General features: G+C 42.8%; 1 protein-coding gene across 1 annotated transcript in view; it reads left to right on the top strand.

Annotated features, from left to right (window-relative positions):
• The window catches only part of ttc17 (tetratricopeptide repeat domain 17), a 100,934-nt gene extending 78,556 nt beyond the window's left edge, over nt 1–22,378 (top strand). The window contains exons 21-25 of the mRNA XM_034184721.1: nt 8,974–9,133; nt 10,845–10,928; nt 17,506–17,625; nt 20,970–21,113; nt 21,405–22,378. Of these exons, the coding sequence (XP_034040612.1) occupies nt 8,974–9,133; nt 10,845–10,928; nt 17,506–17,625; nt 20,970–21,113; nt 21,405–21,536 (640 nt within the window). The 3' untranslated portion in view covers nt 21,537–22,378. The remainder of the gene's footprint in view (nt 1–8,973; nt 9,134–10,844; nt 10,929–17,505; nt 17,626–20,969; nt 21,114–21,404) is intronic.
• Nucleotides 22,379–23,565: the final 1,187 nt, after the last annotated feature.

Below are 23,565 nucleotides of genomic sequence, written 5' to 3'. Positions count from 1 at the left end.
GCATCGGTCCTGTTTTTAAGTTATAAAATACATCTATCAACTGTTTCAGAAGACCATAACAGGTTTGTTTTAACATAAAAAAGGTAAATAATACTCACAGCCATATGCTCTTTAGGGTTTTAGCTGGGAAAAGTGAAAGAAAAAAATTAATCAACGAAGCAATGATCGAAGCACTGCTTCGATCTGCGAATCACTGCTTCGATCGGTTCAAGGTTCAAAGCAAAGCCGCGCTGCAGAAAGGTTGATTACAGACCCGCTGCAGGGCCCACAAGGATCCACAAACACCCCCAAAAACAACAGCCACTCTGAAGGACCGATAAGGGAATCGTTAAGTAAAAAGGTTATTGATGTCGGTGGATCAAACCATTTCTTAACGATACCCGAAAGGAACCGGTTCTCGATATCCGTCCCTATTCAACACTGACACTTGCTGATTCGAGGAAAGTTTTTTTTTTTTTCCTTTTCTTTTTTCTATTCAAACCGTGCTGAGACTCGGTGCTGAAATGAGGCAAACCTTTGGTGTGTATGGTGCTATAATATGGTGTTACGTTTCACACATATACCTGGGTGTGTTACGAACCAAAGACACCCGCTTTAGATAAGAGCCCTCTGCGTAGCTGTGAACTATTCCTGGTGCCTGACGTGTACCTGCTAAATGACTGACACCACAAAGGCTGTGATTTGTCACTTTTACGTTTTCACTCCTTCCTCTTCCATCATATTTTAAACGTTTTGCAGCCGACACACTGATTACAATTTGATCATGAATAGTACGTTTGGCAGAAAAGTCTGCAAGCTTCACAACTCAGTCGGATAAAGACAGTCAAATGACCCACATTTCATGGAGTAGATTGTACGTATTATATCATTAGGTTGGAGTTTCATGATTGTATAAAGAACTGGAGTTCATTGAGGGACGAATTAATCCAGGAAAAGCCACAGTTTCTGCAGAAAACTGCATAAAGACACAACAGAGAACTTTGGCCTTTGAGTTACAGAGTTGTTGAAGCATAAATCAGGCTTTAGGATTTTAAGGTACCATTGTGCAGCTGACTTGAAAAAGAGTGACTCGACTAAATGTAACCTTTTTAATGCACATAATCTCCATCGTTTTATTTTTTTCAGATGAAGTTTTGACCCGGTCATTAAATGAGGCAGGTCCCAATTCAAGGTCAGGCGTTTAATCAAGGGAATACATAAGCCTAATTGGTGCTGTGGATTCCCCGTAAATTGTTCGGTGCCACCTGGCTGTAACTAATCTGTTACATACATAAAACAGATTTTGTCCGTTTTATACATAAAACAGATTTGATTATAACGGACAAAATTCACTGGTCCACCTGAATCCATTACATGCAAATTTTACTATATATATATAATAATCTAATATATTAGGGCTGGGCAACTTAAAGCGTTATTATCGTGTTAACGCATTAATTAATGATCTCACTGGGGACTACTGGGCATCATTGGCTAATTTTACGGTGTAATTTATCATATTTTGTTTTTTGTTTTTTTTCTTCTTGGTAGTGTGACTAAGCAGATTGAGAAACTCACCCAGAGCAGACCTGCCAGATTGACCTGAGAGACTTCTTAAAAACCATTGTCTTCTCCATTTTTTGTAAAAAGCTTTACAGTGCTACATACAGGCCTGGCATACGTACTACAGCATTTCCACGCGGTTTCACTGGATCTGTGAGAATGGAGACATTTCTTGAATGGATCACTTTTTGAAAATGACAAAGAAAAAGATTGTATAGGAGAAGTTCAGTTTCAGTGTAGACAAGGCCTTAAAAACATGGGATGAAATGAAATTAAAATAAATTATTTTCTTGGGGGTGCTCTGGGGGTGCTATGACAAATCCAGGGGGAGCTCTAGCGCCCCCGCTGGTGCCGCCCATGCTTTCGTTCATATGGCAGAACATTTAAAATAATTGTTCTATACACTACTTTTGAATTCATTTTTGGATTTTGCATATAACAATGCGATTAATTACGATTAATCGTGGAAATCATGCGATTAATCATGATTAAAATTTTTAATCGTTGCCCAGCTCTAATGCATATACACACACACACACACATATATATATATATATATATATATATATATATATATATATATATATATATATATATATATATATATATATATTCAAGTTTTCTTTAATTTATATAGCACCAAATCACAACAGTTGCCTCAAGGCACTTCACACAAGTAAGGTCTAACCTTACTAACCCCCAGAGCAGCAGTGGTAAGGAAAAACGAGAGTTACAAATGTAACTACGGTTCTATGAATTCCGGATGACTGCCAGAGGGCGGTGCTTTAGCACCTGGATAACTACATGTGCGCAGCACAGAGGTCGAGAATATATACCAACAAAGTCACGCCACTGGGTGACATCACTGGTTGTCTTTATATACCAGACGCACCCAGCGCTCGCTTCTTTTCGGAATGAACTCGCAAGACTGAGTGACAAGCAACTCTGGTGGTCATCCGTAATTCATAGAACCGTAGTTACATTCGTAACTCTCGTTCTATTTCATTCCTCCTGACCGCCAGAGGGCGGTGCATTAGCACCTGGATGACTTAATACCAACAAGGTCACGAAGAGTCACACTCACCTTGCATCAGCAGTGGGGAGTGGAGGCAGACAACACCACCGAAGTCACCGCAGGAGGAGCAGCCACATTCAGTCTGTAATAGCGGGCGAAGGTACAGGACGAAGCCCACGTAGCAGCAGCACAAATATCACTCAAAGGGACACCTCTCAGTGCAGCCCAGGAGGTGGACACCCCTCTGGTGGAATGGCACGTAACCTTAGGAGGCTGAAGACCTCTGGACCTGTATACTTGTAAAATGGCATCCACGACCCAATGCGAGAGTCGCTGCTTTGAGACAGCACAGCCTCTTTTGTGATCACCGTAACACACAAACAGGGCATCCGTTTTCCGGATCCCGGCAGTCACACTAATGTACTGCTTCAACATTCGGACAGGACACAGGGAATCTGAAACAGATAATCCTGGATCAGAATGCGGGACATACACAGCCAAGGAAACTGTCTGGTTAACATGAAAAGTTGAAATTCTCTTGGGTAAAAAGGACGGATTAGGCCACAGCATAACCCCAGATCCGTCAGAATTCCATCGCAAACAGTCCCCAGCGACTGATAGGGCATGGAGCTCTCCCACCCACTTAGCCGAAGACAGTGCAAGTAGAAAGGCAGTCTTCACTGACACCCATTTAAGATCAGCACTTTCAACTGGTTCGAAAGGGGATAAGCTTAAACCCTCCAGGACTAGAGGAAGGTCCCATGAAGGTACGAGTGCAAGCCTTGGAGGCCACAAATGTAGAGCACCTTTCAAGAAACGACATACGAGGTGTGAACCCACTGACCGGCCATCAACGTAGACGTGCCGGGCAGAGATTGCAGCCACATAAACTTTCAAGGTACCGACAGAAAGTCCTTTCTCCAGCAGTTCTTGTAAATGTTTGAGGAGAATAGGCACAGGGCAATGCTCCGGGTCTAACTTTTGTTTCTCACACCACCGCGCAAACAGCTTCCATCTGTTGTCATACAAAGCCCTGGTAGAAGTAGCACGTGAATTAAGGATAGTCTGACCAACAGCCTGGTCACAAGAACTTAACAAGGACTCTGGCCCCTCAACAGCCACACATACAGTTGAAGGCATTTTGGGTGAGGGTGCCAAATCCTCCCCTGTAGCTGTGACAACAAATCCTTCCTCTCCAGGAGAGCCCAAGGTTCTCCCTCGAGGAGTTTGTAAATCATGGGAAACCAAATCCTCCCAGGCCAGAATGGAGCAACCAGCAGCACCCTGTGGCTGCCCTGATCTATCCTGTGCAGTGTCAACATCAGCAGCGGGAGAGGAGGGAAGGCATAAAGGAGGCAATCCGGCCACGCTTGAGCCAATGCATCCTGTCCCAGCGGGCTGTCTGATTCCAAGAGGGAATACCATCGTGGGCAATGTGTCGAGGTGCTTGAAGCGAAAAGGTCCACTTCCGCTGCACCATATTTCTGCCAGATCATTTGGACCACAATCGGGTTCAGTCTCCACTCTCCCGGTGGTGGTTTCTATCTGGAGAGTAAATCCACTGCGCTGTTCTGTACACCGGGCAGATGAACTGCTCTGACACTCTGAAGGCGAGGCAACGCCCATAAGAGAAGCTTCCGAGTTTCTGCCAATGAGAGATTGGATCTTGTGCCCCCCTGATGGTTTATGTGATAGACTGTTGACGTGTTGTCCGATCGGACAAGAACATGTCTTCCTCTCAGGGCCGGGAGGAAATGCTTGACAGCCAGTCGCACAGCGCGAAGCTCCAGCGCGTTTATGTGTTGGAGTCTCTCCTGAGGACTCCAGACACCCTTCACCATCCTGTGATTCCACACGGCCCCCCAACCTTTGAGTGATGCATCTGTAACAACCACCTCTCGGCGAGAAGGAACAGAGCCTAGAGGGACACCCTTGCAGATGAAGTCCACGTTCCCCCAGGGTTTGAGGTGCAGAAGGCACTGGTTGGAGAGTCGTACAACCCTGTGCTGATGCAACTTTGAGTTGAGGCCTAGGTTGTTGATCCAAATCTGTAGGGGACGTAAGAACAGAAGTCCCAAAGGTACCACTAGCGACATTGCAGTCAATTTGCCCATCAACCGGAGCAGCAAACCAAAAGGCAGCGTCACAGACCGTTGAATGTGTGAGATGAGACGAATTACATCGTCCACTCTCTGTGGGGATGTCGATGCAGTCATAGTCAGGGAGTTGATGGCAATGCCGATGAAGGTCGTTTGTTGACTGGGAACAAGAGAACTCTTTGCAAAGTTCACTGTGAGTCCTAAATGAGAGACATGGTTCAGTAGAAGAGCTGTGTCGTTGTGCGCCTGCTCCTGAGTCGGAGCGCAGACAAGCCAGTCGTCTAAGTAGGGTAGGATTCTTAATCCAAGAGCTTGCAGTGGGGCTAGTGCTGCAGCCATACATCTGGTAAATGTACGAGGGGCGAGAGAGAGGCCGAAAGGAAGCACCCTGAACTGGTATGCCTGACCTTCGAAAGCAAAGCGGAGAAACTGCCTGTGATGAGGCGCCACTGGCACATGGAAATAGGCGTCTTTTAAGTCGACACTTGTGAACCAGTCTCCTGGTGTGATAGTTTGAAGGACATTTACTGTGCGGAGCATGTGAAACTGCAGCACTTTGATATAACGATTCAGACGTCAGAGATCGAGGATAGGACGAAAGCCGCCATCCTTCTTTGGAACAAGGAAGTAAATTGAATAGAACACCCTGAGCTGGTCTGAACTGTGAACTGGCTCTATGGCCCCCTTCTCCAGGAGTTCCAAAATCTCCCATTGTCGGGCAGCAGACTGCACCGAGTCGGAAACAACAGTCATCCTCACCCCATTGAACTTTGGAGGACGACATCTGTACTGAATTCTGTAACCTTCGAACAAGGTTGAAATGACCCATGGGTCTTGAACTTGAGCCTCCCAGTGGCTGAGTTGATTTTGTGAAAAACGGCTGGGGGCCAAACATTGGCAGTCAGACCCGACCACCTCTGCCTCACATCCCTGAGGAGCTCTGGGTGCGATTACTGGAAGCTCTGTGAAACCGTTCAGTTCTCGGGGGTCTGCCCATAGGCTCACGAAAGCCAGGCTGCTGGGAGAGCTGGCCCTCAACTGCAAAAGCACGTGCAGCTCTGGGAGTCGGCGGAAGCCTGGATGTAGAGTGAAAAGCTGTAGCACGTCTGACTGGCTGAGGTCTGGAAGACTGGTGTAGGTCAACAAACTGTTGCCGAGATTTACTAGCCTCAACAGCACGCTCCAAAGTTTGTTGGGCCGCAGGTCCAAATACTTGGCCTGGAAGAACCGGCAGCGAACGGAGTGTGCCTCTGCAGGATTCGGACAGCGGGGACTGCGCAAGCCACACCTGACGTCTAGTGATGGTAAGGGTTGAGATCAGTCTGCCAAGCTCTCTGGACAAATAAGCAAAGGTTTGGACTGAGGCATCTCTAAGACTTTGCGTAGCATCATCAACCTCTGCCTCCCTCAAAGACTTTGAGAGGGCAAGGGCTAAATGGGACAGTGAGTTGCCTAGGCGACCGATGCGAGCAGCTATGTCATAGCTTTTGGTGAGGTCATCAGTGACCCTACACTGAGGACGTGGGCAGCGGGCGTCCGGCCGAGCAATATCAGCTGGAGCCACAACCAGGTTCGCAATAATGCTGTCAACGGCGGGCATACGGTTCAGACCATACTGCGCCGAATCACACATAGAGCTAAGGGCTCTGCAGTCCTGTGATAGATGGGTCAATGATTTGGGGTCCGCCCAACATCGGTGGAGCTCCTCGATATATGGTTGTGAAACTGGAACGTTGAACTCAGGCTTCTGAGTGACTTTGAAAAAGGCACTTGAAGCAGTGGTTTCCACAGGGGGATTGTCGACTCCAAGCCTGGATAAAGCCAACTGAACAGCTTGCTTGACAAAGGATAGTCCAGGTCCGGTTTGCGGCATGGACTCTGCCTCAGAGGTATGAGAGCCCACTAATGAATGGCTTGGAGAAAGACCCCCTCATCCTCATCCTCCACACAGTTTATATCACTTGTCATGCACAAAGAATCAGTTGCAGCAATGGACATGTCATCTTCCTCCTGCTGAGTAACTACATTGGTCTGATCAGCCTTATTAGGGACAACAGGAACTGTCACTGCATCCCTAGGCTGTAGATTCAGAAGCAAGGACTTAATCTGAGCAAACTCAGAAGTCAACGTTTCGACCTTTTCAGCCAAAGCATGGTCATGAGTAACCTTCTTAGCAGAAGGGGCTCCTGCATGTGGGCGTTTACGGCGCTTTGGTTCCTTCCTGGGGCTGGAGGCCAAAGTCGCACTAGATATTCCACTTTCCAATGCCGCAAGTCTAGCAGATCTCTCTGCCAGTGGCATGCTGGCACAATTAAGGCAGGCATCACCAGTCAGGGCTTCCCTCAGGTGTCCGATCCCAAGACACGAGGGGCAAAACATATGTCCATCATCTGGGCTCAAGGGAGCCAAACAGGTACTACAGCCATGCAACAAAGGCCCTGTCAACATTGTGGACTGCGTGCAGATGGCTAACGCAAGCCCTGATGGTTACAAATGGAAAGACAAAGCGTGAATCACACGCAGTGTAAATAGTAACACGAGGCACGGAGCGTGAAGCACTCACAGCCGTCGACTTGACACAAGGCACGAAGCGTGAAGCACTCACAGCCGTTGACTCGACACGAGGCACTGAGCATGAAGCACTCACAGCCGCAGACTCGACACGAGGCACGGAGCGTGAAGCACTCCAGCCGCAGACTCGGCACAAGGCACAGAGCGTGAAACACTCACAGTGTAAAAGCTAATACAAGGCCCAGAGTGTGAAACACTCACAGCCACAGTAATAACACGATGCACACAGCCGAAAAACTCACAGCCCAAGTGCTAAGTCACTTAGAGCAACGACGACAACACTAGCTGCTAGCGGAGCTGTTAAACTTAGCAAATGGGGGCAGTGCAGATGAAGTACTTCAACGAGTGGAAAACCCTCACGGCAAGCCCAACACAGTACACTATACTGGTTCTGATACACACACTACCACGTAGTTAACGGGGTTAGTGACACAACTAAACAAATAGCCAGCTTTCATCGAAACAACACAGCTAATGTGCACAGAGGAAAATACCCAGCAGGGCAGCGGCAAAGGCGCGCACCCGGCATTTAGGAAGGTGTACTCATGACAGGCGTCAAAGAATACAAAAAACGGTGAAGCCGTGTCTCGCAGCCTCTGGAGGACGTGTGCAGTGCACGTAGCTCCAACCGAAGGTGGGTTGCGAGGCTACAAGCGAGAGCGGCAATCGCAGCTAAATGCGTTCTCAACCTCTAAGAATGCGAGAATGTAGAAAAGAAGTGAGCGCTGCGTGCATCTGGTATATAAAGACAACCAGTGACGTCACCCAGGTCACATTCAGTGGCGTGACTTTGTTGGTATATATTCTCGACCTCTGTGCTGTGCACATGTAGTTATCCAGGTGCTAAAGCACCGCCTTCTGGCGGTCAGGAGGAATGAAATAGAACTCCCTCTCAGGAAGAAACCTCATGCAGACCAGACTCAAAGGGGTGACCCTCTGCTTGGACCATGCTACAGACATAAATTACAGAACAATTCACAAAATGAATATACAGGAAATGCTGTTGGTGCACAGGACAGGAGGGTTTCCACAATTACCACACTGATCTCTGGATGGAGCTGCATCTTAAACAGAGAGAAAAAAACAGAATCAGGCATAAGAACGACAAGAAATACAGTATAATTTGTCAGCATTAAACAACAAGGAAAAACAGGAAATACTAAGGTAATCGCCAGCCCCTAGCCCTAAGCTTCAACTAAAAGACCTAGAATTTAGGTAAAGTTGAGGTAGCGGCCCGCTCCGTTTCCTAGTAAAATGAACTAAAAGAGTAAAAAGCGTAGAACTATACTATGCCAGTATGCTAGCCATATGCAAGGGAAAATATTCAGATAAAATAAAGCGGTGCAGAAAACCTCAAGCTACATTTGAAGGAACACCTCCAGCCCATCAGTGTATTTGGCTGTAAATAACTGTCATTTATCTCTAAATATTCATGGATATCTTAGTGCTTGGCAGAGGAGAACATGATCCGTAAGGAAAAACGAGTTTAGAGAAATGGATGTTGGTGACTGAAATGTTATCAGTATGTCAAACACACACTCAAATTGTATCTAAATGTTAAAAAACTGATACATCGGCACTTTGTCCTGAATTTTACACAATTCATGGTTCTGAAATATGTGAAGAACTTAATGACTAAGTGAAATAAAAGCCAAACACAGGGTTACATGTGTAACTAAGTGCATTTGAATGCATTAAAATGAAGTTATTTCTGACATTTGTATCTCTTTTATTCTTCTTCTTCAGTATCACAGAACATATAGACTTTGCAACGCCACTCCAGGAGCCAGCTGCTGAGCCTTTATGTAACGGAAACCTAGCCGCCAGCATGCACACTCTCGATCACCTAGCAGGTGTAGCCAATCGAGCCGCCATCCACTACACTGGAGAAAGCCAGCTTCGCGAGGTAAACACGGGCAGCTTTAAACATTAAACGTCATTATTACATAATCAAAACAAGCCTTACACCTAAGAGTTGATTGTTGTCATCATTGGCTACCCTGATTATTATTGTTGTTATTGCAACTGCTATGATAATAAAGGATTTTTAACCGAGCAAGTGAGGTTAATAATTTGTTTATTATATGGCTATTATATATATACAAACACACAAGCTTACGACATTGCCCGAATATGAAAGCTGCTCATGGTTTTGGGATCATAGTCAGACTTGTTTGCTTCCCGTCCATGAAGAACTTAAAATTGATGGTCAGGTTAGCTGGTAAGCTTTCAGTCTGTGTTCGGGACGATTGTCATGGTAACGGTCTTATATAGGAAAATATCAGACCAGAAATCAGCCAGTCAGAGCGCGTGTAGCGTCGTAGCCATATAATGTTACTGTTTATATGTAGTACTTTGAGTCTGAATATTTCAAAGCGTTCTCCATGGTAAAACTTGAAACATCTCAAATGAAATAAAACCAGTATGTAAGATGAGTCAAATTCAGATACCAAGTTAAAAACGTCATGTCAGCAACAGATTTAAATCGCATGACATAAAATCGTGTGCTAATTGTAAGCAACATAAAATAATAAAAGTGTTTTTAAGATTAACCTCTCTGCTGACAAAATGTTCCACAAAGTCCCCAGAGACTCGCGGTTTTATTATTAAGATTATTAACATCATTAACATGAACATTATCGGTTATACATTTATTATTTAGCATATATAATGTAAGGTGATATTTCATCACAACTTCCTTGAAGTTACTTCATTTGCTCTCTGAGTATTCCAGTCCTGAACAGTAACATACCCCTGTGAAGCTGGGAGAAGTTTCACCTGAATTTTTACTTGAATGCCTTGAACGATTTATTGATGAACAAGAGTTGTCCTTTTTTATTAATAAACAATTTGTCAAGTAATTTTTCTTTGATATAGTATTATTTCATCATTTCATTTCTGTCATAACAAAATGTTGTATTTGTATTTATAGTATGATGACTAGTTCTACTGTAAGCTTTGTTTGCATGTATTTATACAACTACCTCACTTGTGCATGGTTCTATTTTCATAACACGCACTACAAATGTTTGAAACTTTGTGTAAAAAATTTCTTTTAGGCATGCAACACTTCAAATTGATGCTCCCCTCCCTCCCAAAAAAAACAGGCTTATCTATTTGACAGTTTACTGCATTAGTAATTAATCAGGTTAGACAAGTTTGAAGGGTTGTCAGTATTTACTACACTTTTTCAGTAAAGGTCGATGTATGAACCACTATAAACATGACCAGCCAAATGATAGATTGTCAGCCTTTAAAAGTTATTAAAAACAAATAAAAAAAACACCTGAGGCGACCATGGGGTAAATTATAATGAGCACCACTCCTACATAAGAGTTGCTACTAAATATTAATTGCTCACAGAGTCACGTTTTCTGATGCAGGCAGACCAAAACAAAGTGGCAGGGTGTTCTAATGTCAGTTTTTTGGTTTGTAGGTTTGCCAAAGAACCCCAAAATGTTTGTCCAGACACTGAAAAAGTGAATTCGTAACAACACTGTATGAAAAAAACTAATGGAAACTGTTATTGTCAGTTTCAAGCTTGTTATAGATTTAATCCACCATCATTTGTTCATTGTAGCAGTAAACTGTAAATACTTTTGTCTGTTTCCACTCAGGTCCTGCAGAATCTTGGCAAAGATAAGTTCTCTGCTCAGTCCTTTGAGCAGGTGGGCACACGCATTGCTAAAGTACTAGAGAAGGTAAGGTCCCTAATTGTTTTTTTTTTTTTATTAATGTTTGATTCTAATCTTAGCACATGTCAGCACCAATATGGCTGTCTGATTCTAATTCTACCTCCCAGCCCCCAACATGCAAACTTCATGTTGTTGATGGACCATTTTTGACCTCGACAAAAGTCACGTACACTTGTGATTGGAAACTTACATTTACATGTTTTTGGGATGTTTCTGTGTAGGCTCTCACTTGCCCAGGTGGTTTCCATAGTAGAGAAGCTTGAATCTTCGACTGGACTGGGTTGCTTGACGTGAGGACGTTTCGCTTCAAATCACAGAAGCTTCCTCAGCTAAAATTCTTGCTCTGGTAGTCTGACTTCTGTCTTGACTCATGTGGAGAAGAATAAACCAGAAGCCAACAAAAGCTGGAGTTTTTAACCTAACCAGACCCCTCCTACCGAGAGGCCGACTGCTATAGGCTAGTGACTAAACAATAGCTCTAATTAGCACCTATTGTGCTCTAGTTAGCACTCTCCTAATGATGGATGGAAGCCTCCCCTGATGGCTCCCTTGACGACTCTCCTGATGACTCATTACCGTGAACAAAAGACTGAAACTGCTTTGACCTGAGTACCCCATTGTAAACAGGGGACAAAGCGTGTCTGAGACCCCCTCCCCGGTTAAGGTTGGGTGTCAGCTGTTTTACAAAGAATGCTTCCTTGATTCCTCTCTCAAACCATTTCTTCTCTCTGGCTAAGACTTCCTTGTCCTCAAACGTGTGGTTAGTGTCTTTCAGGTGGAGATGAACTGAAGACTGAGGTCCACTGGCGACCTCTCTGCGGTGCTGGTATAGCCTCTTGTTTAAAGGTTGCTTAGTCTCACCTATGTAGTGTTCATTACAGTTTTCCTGACATCTGATATAATACACTACATTGCTCTGTTTGTAACTAGGGATCCTGTCCTTAGGATGAACTAATTTCTGTCTCAAGGTGTTAACCGGTTTAAAGTAAACTGGGATTTTGTGCTGTCTGAAGATCCTCTGTAGTTTTTAACCAGGATCAAGGAAGCATTCTTTGTAAAACAGTTGAAACCCAGCCTTAACCGGGGAGGGGGTCTCAGACACGCTTTGTCCCCTGTTTACAATGGGGTACTCAGGTCAAAGCAGTTTCAGTCTTTTGTTCATGGTAATGAGTCATTCACGTCATCAGAAGAGTCGTCAAGGGAGCCATCAGGGAAGGCTTCCATCCCATCATTAGGAGAGTGCTAATTAGAGCACAATAGGTGCTAATTAGAGCTATTGTTTAGTCACTAGCCTATAGCAGTCGGCCTCTCGGTAGGAGGGGTCTGGTTAGGTTAAAAACTCCAGCTTTTGTTGGCTTCTGGTTTATTCTTCTCCACAAGAGTCAAGACAGAAGTCAGACTACCAGAGCAAGAATTTTAGCTGAGGAAGCTTCTGTGATTTGAAGCGAAATGTCCTCACGTCAAGCAACCCAGTCCAGTCGAAAATTCAAGCTTCTCTACTATGATTTTGGGATTTTAATGAGGTCTTTGAACTGTTCTTTTGCCAGGGTGGAATGAGTGTACAGCATACATCATTAATGACTTTAAAAAACAAAAAATTTATGCACAAGTTCAAATTTGTTTTGGATCTTTTCTAATCCAGACAGGGTCATAATTATACATACAGGCTCAAATGTATACATACATTCACTTTAAATCTTTTAATAAGTGGTACTGAACATTCTGCAGTGTCTTTCAATGTGACACATCCTGTTCATTCCTCAATAGTGATCACAATTGACTACAACTGGTAGTTTCTCTTTGACAGCATCAGAAAGATGTGTTTGACAGTTTCATTGGAGTGACCAATACTCAAAACATTGGGAAAGTCCAAAGAACTCATACAGGCCTAAGGAAGGAGAATTGTAGATTTAAACAAGTTGGGAAGGTCTCTTGGAGCCATTTCTAAACAACTGCCAATTCCAAGATCATTAGTTCAAACAATTGTTCCTATATAAAAGTTAGTCAGTGTGTGACCACTTTTCTACAAGCTGAAAGAAGACCCAAACTGTCACCCTCAGATGAGACAAAATTGGTTAGGATGTTTAGGAACAACCCAGGAACTACCAAGCCTCAGACCTGCCATGAACGAAAACTGCTGGAACACCGGCATCACTGCCTACAGTGAAACGGGTTTTACATCACCATGGACTGAGAGGGTGCGGACCAAGAAAGAAGCCCCTGTTCCAAAATTGACACCTTCAAGCTAGACTGAAATTTACAGCTGCCCACATGAACAAGCCAGATGCTGTCCACAGTGACAAGAGGTATGTTTTGGAGGAGTAAAAGTGAGACTTTCAAACCTAAGAACGCTGTACCAGCTGGCAAGCATGGTGGTAGTAGCATCATGCTCTAGGGCTGTTTTGCTGCCAGTGGCAATAGTGGATTGCACAAAGTGGATTGAATAATGAAGGAGGACTAGCTCCAAATTCTTCAACATCACCTCAAATCAACAGCTAGATGGTTGACACTGAGCCACAATTGGGTGTTTCAACAGTACAATGATCCCAAACACAAATCAAAATTGGTTGTGGGTTGGATAAAGCAGGCTAACATTATGCTTAGCGTTAGAGTCAGAGCTCTATTGAGCCGAGTATTCCTTTAACTTTAACTAGTAATGACTTCATGACTTTCTTTGCTAATAAAATTCTAACTATTAGAGAGAAAATTACTCATAACCATCCCAAAGACATATCGTTATCTTTGGCTGCTTTCAGTGATGCCGGTATTTGGTTAGACTCTTTCTCTCCGATTGTTCTGTCTGAGTTATTTTCATTAGTTACTTCCTCCAAACCATCAACATGTCTATTAGACCCCATTCCTACCAGGCTGCCCAAGGAAGCCCTACCATTAATTAATGCTTCGATCTTAAATATGATCAATCTATCATTATTAGTTGGCTATGTACCACAGGCTTTTAAGGTGGCAGTAATTAAACCATTACTTAAAAAGCCATCACTTGACCCAGCTATCTTAGCTAATTATAGGCAAATCTCCAACCTTCCTTTTCTCTCAAAAATTCTTGAAAGGGTAGTTGTAAAACAGCTAACTGATCATCTGCAGAGGAATGGTCTATTTGAAGAGTTTCAGTCAGGTTTTAGAATCCATCATAGTACAGAAACAGCATTAGTGAAGGTTACAAATGATCTTCTTATGGCCTCAAACAGTGGACTCATCTCTGTGCTTGTTCTGTTAGAACTCAGTGCTGCTTTTGATACTGTTGACCATAAAATTTTATTACAGAGATTAGAGCATGCCATAGGTATTAAAGGCACTGCGCTGCGGTGGTTTGACTCATATTTATCTAATAGATTACAATTTGTTCATGTAAATGGGGAATCGTCTTCACAGACTAAGGTTAATTATGGAGTTCCACAAGGTTCTGTGCTAGGACCAATTTTATTCACTTGATACATGTTTCCCTTAGGCAGTATTATTAGACAGCATTGCTTAAATTTTCATTGTTACGCAGATGATACCCAGCTTTATCTATCCATGAAGCCAGAGGACACACACCAATTAGCTAAACTGCAGGATTGTCTTACAATCTACAATCTTACAAACTAATTCATGCATTTATTTCCTCTAGGCTGGACTATTGTAATTCATTATTATCAGGTTGTCCTAAAAGTTCCCTGAAAAGCCTTCAGTTAATTCAAAATGCTGCAGCTAGAGTACTGACAGGGACTAGAAGGAGAGAGCATATCTCACCCATATTGGCCTCTCTTCATTGGCTTCCTGTTAATTCTAGAATAGAATTTAAAATTCTTCTTCTTACTTATAAGGTTTTGAATAATCAGGTCCCATCTTATCTTAGGGACCTCATAGTACCATATCACCCCAATAGAGCGCTTCGCCCTCAGACTGCAGGCTTACTTGTAGTTCCTAGGGTTTGTAAGAGTAGAATGGGAGGCAGAGCCTTCAGCTTTCAGGCTCCTCTCCTCTGGAACCAGCTCCCAATTCAGATCAGGGAGACAGACACCCTCTCTACTTTTAAGATTAGGCTTAAAACTTTCCTTTTTGCTAAAGCTTATAGTTAGGGCTGGATCAGGTGACCCTGAACCATCCCTTAGTTATGCTGCTATAGACTTAGACTGCTGGGGGGTTCCCATGATGCACTGAGTGTTTCTTTCTCTTTTTGCTCTGTATGCACCACTCTGCATTTAATCATTAGTGATTGATCTCTGCTCTCTTCCACAGCATGTCTTTTTCCTGGTTCTCTCCCTCAGCCCCAACCAGTCCCAGCAGAAGACTGCCCCTCCCTGAGCCTGGTTCTGCTGGAGGTTTCTTCCTGTTAAAAGGGAGTTTTTCCTTCCCACTGTCGCCAAGTGCTTGCTCACAGGGGGTCGTTTTGACCGTTGGGGTTTTTCCGTAATTATTGTATGGCCTTGCTTGGGGCAGCTGTTTGTTGTGATTTGGCGCTATATAAATAAAATTGATTTGTTTTGATTTGATTTTGCTTCTGGAACCTCAACCCTATTGAAAATTTGTGGAGTACACTTGAAAGTTGGATCTGTGCCAGGAAACCACCCAATTTAAATGAATTCTACCATTTCTGCCAAGAAGAGTGGTCAAATTTCCAGCTGGAATTATGCCAGAAACTTGTTCATGATTACCAAAAGCAGAGAGGTACAGTTTGGGACATAAGGGACATTTAACCAAATATGAATGGGGCTGTATTATGTAGTTCAGCTTGTATGTATAATTTTGACCCTGCGTGGATTCTAGCAAATCCCACATAAATTGAAATTTGTGCACCTAATTCTTGTAAAAATTGGGTGTACAAGTTATTATTGATGCCTGCTATACAGTCATCACCCTCGTTAAACAACAGCTCAAAGACATCATTAAAACCCCCAAATTACTATGGCATTCATACCCGTGATGAGTGCATGTAAATGTCTGACTCATAGTATTTTCCCCAGACACCCTACTAGCTGTGGTAACCCCAATGTCATGAAAAGAAAAAAAAATTCCAGTTTTTTTTGGGGGGGAGGGGGGTGGGGGGGTGGGCGGGCATGGGCTACTTTCATTACTGTTTTTAATTAAAGCTTTTGGGATTCATAAAGTTGAAAATCTGAAACGGAATTTGTCAGAGCACTGAAACTGAATTCAGCAGTGGTTGCACTCTTTGGGAGCATGAAAAGTAACAGTTGTATTGCTGCTAGTTGACTGCTGCAGCGAGACAACAACATGATGTACTTGATTACATTGCTCTGTATAAAACCACATTCAGTGACACAAACTCTTATGTAGTGGCAAAATGTTTCAAGACTTGTCAGTGCAACCCTTCAGAATATCTGCTTTGGTTTCCAACTAAGCAGAATCTGACAAATACAAGCAGTCCACTATAAATGTCACTAGAACACATTTAGATACTCTCAAAATAGTTATAGACCATTTTCAAGTAATGTTATAAATGTTGAACCGCTGTGGCGCTCATGTCAGTGTGCCAGAGGAAACCATTTCCCTTACCACCTGTATCGTGGCCTGCTCAGAGTCCCAATGCTGCTCAGAGTCACAGGATTGGGCTCAAAGCCCATAAGATCAGTGAAGTGTCACTTGTTAGCACTCAGATGATTGAGGGTGGTGGAGTAGTGCTCAGCAACAACTCATCTGGGAAGGTCGAGGCCAACCGCAGCTTATGGTAGTACAACAGTGCCGCTACCCACGAGACCTCCTTCAGGAATCTGCATATACAGACTTTCAGCAGTCTGTGCCTGTCCAACCCACCAATGAAACCAGTGTAGTTCAATCCAAACATCAATGTCAATGGTTTGTTCTTAAACTTGTATTTATTTATTTATTTAATTTACTGTAATTTAAAGTGACTTTTCAGTGATGTTTCCAGAAAGGAATTTGGAAATGTATTGTTTTGCACAAAGTTGCATAAAGATCAGAAATGCCAGATGTCAAAAATGTCCTATGGGTTTTTATCCCCCGCTGGCCGAATTGTGTTGTGGTGATTTCTGTCTGTCTGTCTGTTTGTTCCAAAAAGAGCAGAAGCATTCTGAAATCAACTCCCCTCACACTTATCTGGGGAATTTTGTGAAACTTGACACAAGTCCTTCTTATAGGTTGGTAATACACATATTATATTGTTCAAGTTGAGCCCATTTTACCAGAGTTATGGCCCTTGATTAATAAATTTAGACTCCGTCAGTCTCACGAGTGGGTTCCTGCATTCTGAAATCCACTCCTCTCACATTTTTAGGAGGAATTTTGTGAAACTTGGTACAAGTCCTTGCTATTGGTTAGTAATACACATATTGTAATATTGTACAAGATTGACACATTTTGGCAGAGTTATGGCCCTTGATTAACAAATGTAGACACTGCCAGTTTCATGTGTTGGTGTCTGAATTCTGAAAGCAACTATCACATACCTTGAAATGTTATCAGAATGTAGCAAGCACTTGTACCAAAACAGTATTTGCCAGCGGGGGATATTGTGCTGTCAGAGCACTCTTGTATAAAATCTATTCATAGTAACCCAGAAACACTCAGATATGCAACATCCTCTCCCTGAACCTTGAAACTGCAGAATCAGACTTCATGGGTATTATCCAGTATGGCTGCTTTGTATTGGAGGGTGAAAGGTCAAGGCAAAAGAGCCATCGACTGCCTGCGCCAGGCCCTAAACTATGCCCCTCATCGCATGAAGGTAAGTCTGCCCTGACTGACAGTCAGCAGTCTAACAGGTAGGGTTACACATTATCAACCAGATCTGTAACTATCTGTTTTCATTATTATGCTGCAGTTACACATAACGACGGCACGTCACAAATGCCACAAAGTACACAGTCTTGGCTGCTGATCACGAATGTGATGATTTGGGGCAGAGGCGTCAAGTGTCCTCAGGAACTGCTGAAACCTGTTAGCACACATTACGATTAATGGCACATGTTGCTGGAGAATTATCAGGAACCATTACGCACGGTCAAGAATAATGTTCCGCATTGTTGTGCGCTATCGTGCGTAACCGCATCGTTAAGTTCTGTCACTTTTGTGAATGAGGCATATTGTCTCCACACACACACACACACATTTATCCAACCGTCAGTTGTTGAACAATTCAGATCGCTCCAGTTTGCTCCTCAAAATCCAGCAGAAGAAGCAGCAGAAGCAGAAGAACTTTTTGACTGCATGCTTAGTTGGGCTCTGTGCCATGGCGTGGCACAGAGAGGAGGAGGACACTGACAGAGCCAGATGTGTGGCTTCATGCGGCTCTTGTCTCGCTCATTTTCCCAAACAGGAGCACGCTGAGGAGCATTGGAATGAGGCTTTTAGCCGACTTGACTATTTCAGTCACATTTTTAAGAGCTTCATGACAATTGCTTTCTTCAGATGTCCCAGCACATGTTTTGCTTCGCAGACATGTTGGATAAGAAGAAAGATCTGCAACATCTATTCAGGTCCTCCGTGTGTTAGGAGTTTAGAAGGGACGTTATTAGGGCCCTATGCTTTGTTACATTTAACTTGTTTCATTACTTTTAGAAGTTGGTGTAAGGACGGAGGCATTGACTTCCGTGGCTGTTGAAGGTGTTGCAGGACAGATCGAAGATCATCCACTGCTGTTGACACACAATTGAGTAGTGAGTGGAAATGTTCTCTCCAACGTTAAAGGATTTCAGATTCTTCAGTGAGAAGAATGGACTTATCAGCTGATCAGAGGGGTCCTGCAGAGGAGTATTTCGGACCATAGATGTCTTTGGTTCCTTCGGGCATCTGCATAACCTTGCAGCTCGGCACCCTTGTTCTGCCACCATTGGTTTTGCATTTCACGTAGTCTGGTTTGGTATTGCTTCTTGAGAAGCAGTTCCAAAAATAAGCAAGATGGAAAAATAAACATGTGATCGATCACATATTGGATGTTATTTGGCACAGTTTGACAAAATCAGACGCACACAGATTGCTGGCCAATGGCAACGTGGAGAAGTGAACAGTGAATTTATGCTTAAAACCCTCAGCTTGTGTGTACCATAACGTCTGTGAAAAAAATCAGCAAATAGATGAATAAACGTGCAATGGATAACATCTTGGATGTCAATTGATGCGGTTTGGACATAAGAAATTCTCAGATGGGATACGGATTACTGGTCTACAGTGTTGGAAACAGTGCAGTAAAAATGTCTTTTTTGTGCACTGTGTAGTAGTATGCTTTTATTATTGGTGTTCATTATTGTATTGTTGGAGTTTATGTTGTTTAATATAATGCTTTGATACTTGGGAAAACCCAACATACATTGCAGCCGTAAAGTAGTCACAGCACTTCACTTTTTCCACATTTTATGTTAGAGCTATATTTTAAAATGTAGTAAATTAATTATTTCCTTGAAAATTTAAAACCACAGGGGTGGTGGCCAAGTGGTTGGTGCACTTGGGTTCAGTGCACAAGGTTCCCAGTTCAAACCCCACCCCTTCCACATTCCTCCATGTAATGTGGAGCTGCTTCAAGAAGGACATCTGGGATAAAACTTGTACCAATTCAACATGCAGACCCACCTTGGATCTTTGCTGTGGACCTTTGCTGTGGTGACCATGAATACAAACAAGGGAGCAGTTGAAGGGACTGAAAAATTAAAAACCAAGAAATCACATGTACTTCCCACCCTGTGCTTAGTACTTTGTTGATGCACATTTGGCAGCAATTACAGCCTCAAGTCTCTTGACTATGATCCCTCAACCTTGGTGCACCTATCTTTGGGCAGTTTTGCCCATTCCTCATTGCAGCACCTCTCAAGCTCCATAAGGTTGGATGGGGAGCATCAGTGCACAGCCATTTTCAGATCTCTCCAGAGATGTTCAATCAGATTCAGGTCTGAACTCTGGCTGGGACACTCAAGGACATTCACAGAGTTGTCCTGGAGCCACTCCTTTGATATCTTGACTGTGATATCAGTGTGGTCGTCTCACAAACTGTCTGCGGCCCTTGGACCCAAAAAGAACAATTTTACTCTGATCAGTCCACAAAATATTCCTCCATTTCCATTTATTAAATATTACTCCATTTCTCTTTAGGCCAGTTGATGTGTTCTTTGGCAAATTATAACCTCTTCTGCACGTCTTTTATTTAACAGAGGGACTTTGCGGGGGATTCTTGCAAATAAATTAGCTTCACACAGGCGTCTTCTGTTACAGCACTTACAGGTAACTCCAGACTGTCTTTGATCATCCTGGAGCTGATCAGTGGGTGAGCCTTTGCCATTCTGGTTATTCTTCTATCCATTTTGATGGTTGTTTTCCGTTTTCTTCCACGCGTCTCTGTTTTTTTTGTCCATTTTAAAGCATTGGAGATCATTGTAGATGAACAACCTATAATTTTATGCACCTGCGTATACGTTTTCCCCTCTCCAATCAACTTTTTAATCAAACTACCCTGTTCTTCTGAACAATGTCTTGAATGTCCCATTTTCCTCAGGCTTTCAAAGAGAAGCATGTTCAACAGGTGCTGGCTTAAATAGAGGACACCTGATTCACACCTGTTTGTTCCACAAAATTGACAAACTCACTGACTGAATGCCACACTACTATTATTGTGAACACCCCCTTTTCTACTTTTTTTTACTAATAGCCCATTTTCATAGCGAGTGTGCATATCATGAATGCTTGGTCTTGTTGGATTTGTGAGAATCTACTGGTACCTTGTTTCCCATGTAACAATAAGAAATATACTCAAATATACTCTTTTTTTTTTAAAGAAATTTGCAAAAAACAAACAAAAAAAAAAACACCTTTTTTTCCACATTTGTCATTATGAGGTACTATGTGTAGAATTTTAAGGGGAAAAAATGAATTTTGGAATAAGGCTGTAAGAATGAAATGTGGAAAAAGTGAAGCGCTGTGAATACTTTCCAGATGCACTGTACATCATAATAATGAATGCATGATGTTTCAGTATTTAAATCACAAATAAAGCAACTTATACTGCAGAAAATATGATAGTTATGTAAAGTTTGACCTTAAGTCTGATTATGTTGTTGTGTCTCCTCCTCATTTGTGAGACAGGATGTGCCTCTCATCAGCTTGGCCAACATCTTCCAGAATGCTCGACTGTGGGATGATGCACTGACAGTGGCTCGCATGGCAGTTGAAATTGCACCGCACTTTGTTGCAAACCACTTCACCCTCGCCAACGTCTATATAGCTATGGTAATGGCAACAGTTAAACGCTGTCCTTGGTGGTTCTTCTTTTTTTGTCTCTTTTAATCGGGAGCAAGCTTGTCGAGTGGCGTAAAGCCTCCACAGGCTGAATGTTTTTGACTGGTTGCACAGGTGAGTTGATGAATTGTCACCACTTGTTGGTCAGCCACCACATTCTGAGCAGCCTGGAGAGGATGGTGTTCTTTTTTAGTAGCCCACAAGTAAAGAGTGATGTGGGACATCAGAGGGGCTGTGAAGGTGGAGTAAAAGTTGCTGTTGACATGTGTTTGCTGTTGACAGGAGGAGTTTGAGAAGGCCATGCGCTGGTATGAGTCAACGTTAAAGCTGCAGCCAGAGTTCGCCCCTGCCAAAGACCGACTGAGAACCATTCAATGTTACCTGCTGACCAAGAGGGAGCGCCGACAACCTTAAACCACTGATCCACTTTGATCCCTGCTGGAGCTTGGAACCCTTCATCACGCACGCACACGTATTTGTAGACGCTGATAGTTTTCTCAGAAACTGTTGTGTGTTAAGGTAGGAGATAGGGTATCACACCCAAAGGAATCAGATTTTTTTTTTTCTTTCTTTGAACTTGAGCAACACCCCCCCCCCCCCCCCCCAAAAAAAAAGAATATCCAGATGAGAAGTCGCACTACAACTGCAGATACTGTGGCTCCAGAATTCAAACTCTAAGTATCCTGACGTTCAGTTCATCCTTCTGCATTTATTTTTATTTCCACGTGTGCTCACTGGAGGGAAAGCTTGGCGCCATGCTTTAAGAATTGTTAGCATTTGGGGAGGAGGAAGTTATCTGAAGTAAAAGAAACCAATGTGTGGGTCCGTTGTTCTGGAGGATAACTGTGCGATCTCCACGCTGACGTGTGTGACATGCAGCCTGGAGGCGACACAGTCTTTTAATCCGACTACATAGGAAACTTTAATTGAAAATGCTGTTATACAGTACACTCTTAGCTCTGGTTTTTGCTTAAATGTTAATGGATGTGATTTTTTTTTCTGCTTTATGAAACGGTTGGAGATTCTCAGTTTTTGCACTTTTTCCATATCATTCCTATTTATATGGGACCTACAAACTGATTATTCTCCATGCTAATTTAATTAGAGTCAAACTGAAATACGATCACGGCATTTGCTTCTTAACTTATGGACGTCATCAAACACAAAAAAGGATTGACTATAAATCTTAATTAAATGTACAGGATTAAAGGCAGCGTGTGAATTTCATCACTTCATTTCTGTGTGTCTTTGGAAAACAAAAGCAAAGGTTTTTGGATTCATTGAACCTACAATTAAATCACAGATGGTGTTTATTAGTCATAGTTTTCACCCCACATGGTTAAATTTCTGTCTCAGATCTGCTTTGAAGATGTCCATGTCCTTTTATTTATTTTTGAATGCACACTTTGACCTCATTGTGGCAGTATGTGACCATTTCTGATCACTTTTTTTGTCCCATCTTTCTTTTTCTCTTTACAGTCATGAGGTTACAGCTCAAGTTTGTCATCAGTATAATTAATTGATATAGATTGCTGAGTCATTTCAACGCCAATCACACCTCAAAACATAATGCACTTTATTACAGTTTTGTACATGACTGCAGTACTTTGCCGTCTGTGTTGATTTTAACACCATGTTTGATTTGGATGACATTTGAACAGTTGACAATAGCTTAACTGTTGAAGATCCTGCTAATTTTCAAGATGTCCTAGACGAGGTCATCGAGGACAATTTGGTAGAAATCGTCACCAGGAATAAAATGAAGAATTGTGTTCTGGCTCCTGCACTGGTCAGCTCTTGCATAGACTCTGTTGTATCAAGTTGTGGAAACCAGCACCTTAGGTGCATCTATTGGCGAGAAAATGTTTACTGGCCTTGATATTGCAGATGATGCTGTGGGTTTTGTGAAATCAAAGGACATTCCGAGTGAGGAATTGGTGTGTCTGAGTTTGCTTTTTTTCCTGGAATAATATTGAAGCTTTCATTGACTTCCAGGACTTGGCCATCAGAAATGTACAGTGCATCTGGAAAGCATTCACAGAGCTTCACTTTTTCCACATTTTATTCATGTTACAGCCTTATTTCAAAATTCTACTCACAATACCCCATAATGACAATGTGAAAAAAGTTTTTGAGATTTTTGCAAATTTATGAATAAAATAAAAAAAAACTACAAAATCACATGTACATAAATATTCACAGCCTTTGGCATGAAGCTCAAAATTAAGTTCATGTGCATCCTGTTTCCACTGATCATCTTTGAGATGTTTCTACAGTTTAATTGGAGTCCACCTGGGGTAAATTCAGTTGATTGGACATGATTTGGAAAGGCACACACCTGTCTGCATATAAGGTCCCACAGTTGACAGTGCACATCAGAGCACAAACCAAGCATGAAGTCAAAGGAATTGTCTGTAGCCCTCCGAGACTGGATTGTCTTGTA

Source organism: Thalassophryne amazonica, chromosome 2 (assembly GCF_902500255.1).
Source record: "Thalassophryne amazonica chromosome 2, fThaAma1.1, whole genome shotgun sequence".
Taxonomy (NCBI): domain Eukaryota; kingdom Metazoa; phylum Chordata; class Actinopteri; order Batrachoidiformes; family Batrachoididae; genus Thalassophryne; species Thalassophryne amazonica.
This window is presented reverse-complemented; position numbering and strand designations above follow the sequence as displayed.